Genomic DNA, 6896 nt, shown 5'->3' on the forward strand with positions numbered 1-6896 from the left:
CTGGTGTAGCGGCGTGCAACTGATTTTGGATTTAATTCCTCTGAAATAATGCGACTTTTAAATGGATCCATCGATTGATAGAATTTGGTAAGATTTTTTTATTAAAATAAAATAAAAAAATTTATTATTTTCTAAAATTCTATTTTTTAACTTTAATTTTTCAAATACGATTTTTTTTATTTAGGGCGAGTCGCCGCACCCGGTAAACTCTATGTTTTTTTTTATAGAATTCGCTTAATTGCCGGCGAACTCTATCCCTAGCGAATTGCACTTCAATTTTTTTTAAAACCCACCAAATTCAAATTTTTAAGTTATTATTCTTGTGTATTCTTGTGTATTTCTATGTACACTTGAGACGATGATAATAGTTGTCATTGTTTATTGTGAAACTTAAAAGTTTGAGTTAACAACTTTTTTTGAATATTAAATAAAATTGTATTTAAAAAATTAAAATTATAAAATAGATTTTTAAAAAATAATAAATTTTTTATTTTATTTAAAAAAAAAATCCAAATTTAGTATCTTTATTTAGTATTTTATACTCTTCTAACAATAAATAATATAGCTATATTTTTTGTAGCCTCAAATTTTTTGTTATAATTTAGCTCAAATAGTATAACAATAATAAAATTTTATACATAAATCAAGCAATTTTATTTATGTTTAAATTTTTATTTATCATTTTATCTAAAATAATTATATCGTGATTTAGAGAGTTGAGTTTTATATTAGTTATGATTAAGATGCTTATAAATTTTTAATGCTTATTAATGTTAACACGTTGACATTGACATATCCAATTAATTAATTTGCAAACGGATACTTTGTAGATGTATGTTTTTCAAATAAGATTGGAATTAACTGGTTTAATTCATAAATTGAACCCTTTATTTTAGGAATTTTTTTATAGTTTAGTCTCAAAGTGGTTCCTAAACTTATATTTCTCAAAGTGATCTCTAAAATTAATAATTACTTAAATTCGTCTTCAAATTTATACTCCAAGATTTATAATAGTCGTTAAAATAATTTTTTTGTCTTTGAAATTGTTATCCGGGACTCATAATAGTCCCTAAAAAAATTTTCGTCCATCCTTAGAATTAGAAAGGAATAAAACGACGTCGTTTTATATTTAAAAAAAAAAATACAACCCTCTCCCCTCTCCCGATTTCCTTTTTCCTTTCCTCTTCCCCAATCCTTTTTCCCTTTTCCTTTCCCTTCCTTTTCCCAATCCTTTTTCACTTTTCCTTTTCCTTTCCATTTTCAGTTCCCTTCTTCCTTTCCCTTTCACACTTTCTTTTTCCTTCCCCACCCCTCTCAGTTCTCCTTCCTCTTTTTCTATCCCTACCCTTTTCCCTTCCCCTTCCCCTTCCTTAATCCTAGTTTTCCTTCTCCATTTCTTTCTACGGTTCCTTTTTTCTTTTCTAATTTTTTCTCTTTTTTTCTTTCACGCTCTCCTTCTCTTTACCCAATTCATCCCCAATTTTTCTTTTTTTTTTCTTTCTCTTTTCCTAATAACTGTCAATAAGAAACAGTATTTTGTAACTGTTTAAGTAACTCAAAAGAAACAAAATAATAATTTGTTAATTCACAGAAAGAGATAATAGAAGATGAAAAGAATTACAGAAGGCAAACTTCCTGTGGACGTTACCTCTCTTGCCGCCGTCTCCACCTTTCGTTAATTTATTTTTGGGCCACTGTGGCACCTCCTCTCGTGCATGTGCTTCTGCTTTCCTCTGTTCCGGTGGCCTGCTTCTTCCTTCTGCTCCGCCGATCTGCTCTGCGTCTTCTTCTCCCATTTATTCTTTTTTTGGGTACTTATATTTTAATTTTTGTTGTTGATCGATGTGATGTTGTTGCATATTTATTATTGCAACTGCTATTATTTATAAAAATTTTTGTTATTTAAATTAAATTATTGGCTTGAGCATGATTATCGGATGTCTACATAAACTAATATGAATTTGATAGTTTAATTATTGTTTGTAATAATGATGTTGTTGTTGTTACTGTGAATTTGAAGAAGAAGAAGAATAAAAGGGTGAAGAAGAAAATCGGTGAAGATAATTGGGGATTATATTTTTTATATATAAATACAAAACGACGTCGAGTTGGAGTTTAGGATTTATTTTTTTAAGTATAAATATAAAACGATGTCGTTTCAGTCTTTCCGATGATAAGGATGGACGAAAATTATTTTAGAGACTACTATGAGTCTCAGAGTATAAGTTTGGGGACGAATTTAAGTAATTATTAATTTTAGGATCACTTTGAAACTCGAGTGCAACTTCAGGGACCACTTTGAGACTTAACTCATTTTTTATAATAAAATAAAAAAATTTCGCCAAATAAATTATTCGGGGTTTAAATTCCGGAATATGTTTTGTTTTTTGGAATTTCAACTAATTTCATCACGCTTCTAGCAAACCTTATTATTTTTGTAAGATTTGGCAATCTTGACGAATTTCACTAGCCGTTTCATAAATATTAGACTGGGTGAGAAAAAATAATAGCAACTATTATCATTGTCTTTAGAGTACATAGAAGTATATAAAAATACACAGGAATAAGTCGTATTTTTTTGGAAATAATGATTTTTTTTAATTTATAACAGAAAAAAAATTCTTGTTAAATATAATTTAGTCATGTGTACCTATGTATTTCTGGAGACCATGATAATGGTTGCCATTGATGCTGGCGATGTTGTAGAAGTCGTGCTTGTTATATGTGTACCTTTATGTACTCTCATGTACTCTTAGAAATGATGATAATGACTTAGCAATTTGAGTTTTGTTCTTAGCCAGTTTTTAAAGAGAAGAGTAAACTACCATTTCTACCCATAAAAGTTGAGCTGCTGACAAATCTACCCACGGAAAAAAGAAATTATCTAATGTACCATCAATAATGACATCCGTGGGATGAAACTAACCAAATGTTATTCCGGTGTTGACTCCGTTAGTGACGCTCCTTACGTGGCACACATCACAGCATTATGTGGCCTGGGGGCTTCATACGTGGATATTGTAATTTATTTTGTTTTAAAATATAATTGATAGTTAATTTTTTAAAAAAAAAAATTAGAAATCAAGAGTTAGCATACGTATACTTGTTCGCGCGTCTCACAAAACAGAGGTCAGAGCCCTAGGAGAAGCAAACTGTTCTTCTTCTTCACTCGAAGAAAACGTTCCGTCCCATTTGTGTGTGGGTTAGCTACTGACGATAATCTCTGTATTGAAGATAAGGTGCTTGTTGGTATGAAACATCTCACCTATTGGAAGTGCGTGGTGTCATCCATAGGTAAGTAATAAACTTTTATCTCCCTGTTATCAATTTTTAGATTTTGGATGCATGGTTGTGGATATGGGATTTTGATTAGGGTTTGTTTGTATTGGCTATGATGTGGTTGTGAATTGATTTTGTTTTCTGTGCATGTCTATTTACAGATGGCTACCATCTACATTACGTTGGTTATTAGTCACAGAAAAAAATTTGAAAAAGGTGATGATGGCAAACTGGCATACATTGGGGGTGAAAAAATTAAGATTGAACGAGTGAATGTGGATACCTTAAATAAGTTCTTTATAAATGACTTAGTAAAGGATATAAGGTACACTGATGTGAGCGAGTTTTACTGGCTGGATCCTGGAAAGGAGTTGGATGGTGGGTTGAAGTTTTTTAGACTTGACATGGATGTGGTGACATGTATGAAGCAGACATTGCTAATGGGAGGAGAATCGATGTGTTCACTGAGTATCCAGTTAACCTTCCTGAGTTCACAGAAGAAAACAATAATCTTGAACCAGATGTTGAGATTTTAACTATTACTAGGACCCCAGTTAAGCACAGACCCAAACACTGTACTAGAAAAACCCCAACCCCAAAGAAGAAGGGAAATAGACTATTGAAGTTAAGTGAAATAGAAGGAGGTAATTTTCACAACAATGACCCTGGCATGCCTAGACTGGATGCCAAACACAAGATGATGTGCTGGACAAAGATCTCCAACCTACCACAAAAAGTACACAATAACCAGAAGTAACCAGTGATCAACCAAATGTACCAATGCAATTACCAAAAGTAACCTTCCAAGAGCCACCAAGCACCATTCAACCCCCAAATGCACCCACCCAACCCAATTTACCTACATATCAACCCCCTCTATACCGTCACAACCATTAGAGAAGACTCCTCCATACCCTCAACCATCACATATACCAGTTGCAAGTGAAGAAACTAGACACCAAAATCCAATTTCTATAGAGTCAGTTACTCCCATACTTGATAAAAACAATGTAGAATTTGTTGAGGTTTTTATACAATACATTCCAACAGCTTTGTAATGAACCGGACTCTCAAGAGCATAGCATCCAAAATGAGGAGGAAACACCCGGTGAAGGAGGTCAACCCAGCAGTTCATAGCCCAAACTAGATATAAACCCAGAACTTGGTGGTAGGAGTCAAAAGAAAAGGAAGAGACGGTCAACATTGAGGCCTCCTCCATCAGGAAAAACCTTCATACTTAAGCAGGATCCAAATAAGAATCCTTCAATTTGTATACCTGTGGAGGGTGAAGATATGTCGGAGGCATGTGCAGGCATGCACTGTTATGAGTTGGAAGAGTTGGATTCTGTTGCAAGTGATAATGAAAATAGTCAGTAAGCATCATTTCCTTAAGCGAATGTAGATGCTCCAGTTAGGAAAGTAAGATTGGAGCTAGGCATAGGGTTTGAAAATCTAAAACATTTCAAGAAGGTAGTTAGGAAGTTCAACATCAACATAGGCCGAAGCATATTCTTTCCAAGAGTGGATTCAACCAGGTGTAAGGCCATATATTATAATGACGATTGTCCATGGTAGATATACTGTACAAAAATGTGGTATCCATTAAGCTTTCAAATGAAGATGTTTGTCAATGAACATACATGCAGCAGAGTTAATAAGAATAAATCTGCAGATGCAAAGTAGGTTGTTGAGGAGTTTGAGGATAAGATTCGTGATCATTCAGACATGAGCCAAAGGCAAGCACAAGACTTTTCCATGAAAGAGTATGATGTAATAGTCAATGAAAGGAAGATATACAGGGCTATGGTAAAGGCAAAAGAAAGAATTAAAGGGTCAGAAATAGCTTATTATGCACTTCTTAGGGACTATTCCAATGAAGTTATAAGGACCAACCCTGGTTCTATTGTAAGGGTCAGCACTGATTATGTTGAAGGGACTGGACATAAATTCAAAAGGATATACATATGTTTAGAAGGTTGTAAAAAGGGATTTTCAGTTGACTGCCGGCCTTTCATAGGGTTAGATGGTACTTTTCTAAAGGTTACTATCCTGGACAGTTGTTGACTGCTATCGGCCACGATGCCAACAATCATATATACCCTATATCATATGCAGTTGTAGAATGCGAATGCAAGGATAGTTGGAAGTGGTTTCTGGAACTCCTCCAAGAAGACCTAGGTGACGCAGCAATCAATAGATTCAACTTCATATCAAACATGCATAAGGTAATTAGTGACTTCTTATTCTTCAGAAGCACATCACAGATTTTGTGCTATGCACATATGGCAAAATTTTAGAAAATATTGGAGGATACAGAACTGAAAATGGCAATGTGGAGATGTGCCATGGCCACAACCTCTCAAGAGTTCACTATTGTCATTGATAGGATAACACTGATTAATCCCCATGCTTGGGAGTATCTGAACAGGATCCCCCCGAATCAATAGAGTAGGTCTGGTTTTAGCAAATACCCAAAATCTGACAATTACACGAACAACAATTGCGAATCATTCAATTCTAGGATCAAGAAAATGAGAGAAAAAGCCTATTATAACTATGCTAGAAGAGGTGATGTGTTATATGATGAGCATCATTGCTAGAAACAAGAAGGCCTTGGTGGGATGTAACAGAGTCATCACTCCTGTGTAGCAGAGTAGGCTGGAGAAAGAGAAGAGGGAGAGCAACAAGTGGAGGTCATTTTCCACTAGAGATTATCCTGGACATATATATGAAGTACAGTGCTTGTCACACAAGATTTTGGTGGATATTGAAAAGAGGACTTATAGTTGCATATTTTGGCAACTGACTGGGTTGTCCTGCAGGCATGCATGTGTTGCCCTTTCATACCAGAATAGGAAACCAGAGGAACATTCACATAACTGGCTCTCTATGGGGGCATATAATAGCAAATACCAGTTTGTTATCCACCCTGTTCTAAGTCAAGAATACTGGCAGCATATTGATCTACCTCCTATATTACCCCCAATATACAAGAAGCAAATTGGGAGACCAAAGTTGAAAAGAGACAAAAAGAACGACAGACCAAAAGAATCCACCCCAAATCTTCATAGGGCTCCCAAAAAATATGGCCCCATCATCTGCAAGTATTGTCTAAAGGTATACCATACTTCACACCCTTACATTATTTGTATGTTGAATGTCCATGTTTATTTTCATGCCATCTGTATTGCAGACTAGACACAACAGTCGTAGCTGTTCCAAGAAGAATGAGACAATGGCTGGGAGTGCTGGAGAACAAACTTCAAGTCAACACCCTTCTACTGGTGGGGCTACTGTGGATGATAAAGAAGAGACAACAAGACTGGAGGAGATGTTCTGAGAGAAAACACTAGAAGATGTTGAAGCAGCAGCATCTCAACCCCTCCCCAACAGTGAGTCTAGTAATATCTTTTACAACTTTATTTTATAAGTTATTTTTAATTATGATACTCATATATACCAATTGTGGCAGGAAACTCCTCCAGTTTCTCAACCTGTTCCCGATCCAGTAATGCCTCTTTCAGTTAGGCCACCAACTATAAAAAAACTCTCCAAGAAGAGGAAGAATCTGAAAAGACCACCACCAACTACTCAGCAACCACCATGTGCTCAGACTA

General features: G+C 35.0%; 1 protein-coding gene across 1 annotated transcript; it reads left to right on the forward strand.

The window, feature by feature from the left end:
* The first annotated feature begins 5004 nt into the window (after positions 1 to 5004).
* Positions 5005 to 6619, forward strand: LOC107458400 (uncharacterized). The gene is made up of 4 exons (XM_016076606.1): positions 5005 to 5319; positions 5577 to 5695; positions 6102 to 6396; positions 6473 to 6619. Exons 1-4 carry the CDS (start codon positions 5005 to 5007, stop codon positions 6617 to 6619), a joined length of 876 nt encoding a protein of 291 aa, XP_015932092.1.
* Positions 6620 to 6896: the final 277 nt, after the last annotated feature.

The sequence above is a fragment of the Arachis duranensis genome, chromosome 7 (assembly GCF_000817695.3).
Source record: "Arachis duranensis cultivar V14167 chromosome 7, aradu.V14167.gnm2.J7QH, whole genome shotgun sequence".
Lineage (NCBI taxonomy): Eukaryota > Viridiplantae > Streptophyta > Magnoliopsida > Fabales > Fabaceae > Arachis > Arachis duranensis.

What these genes read in the sequence shown, in the direction of transcription:
- LOC107458400 (XM_016076606.1), top strand. Translation starts at nt 5,005, where the DNA reads ATGAGCCAAAGGCAAGCACAAGACTTTTCCATGAAAGAGTATGATGTA. An exon ending in TAGATGGTACTTTTCTAAAG is followed by an intron (nt 5,320 to 5,576) that starts GTTACTATCCTG and finishes GCAAAATTTTAG; the next exon opens with AAAATATTGGAGGATACAGA. An exon ending in TCTGCAAGTATTGTCTAAAG is followed by an intron (nt 6,397 to 6,472) that starts GTATACCATACT and finishes TCTGTATTGCAG; the next exon opens with ACTAGACACAACAGTCGTAG.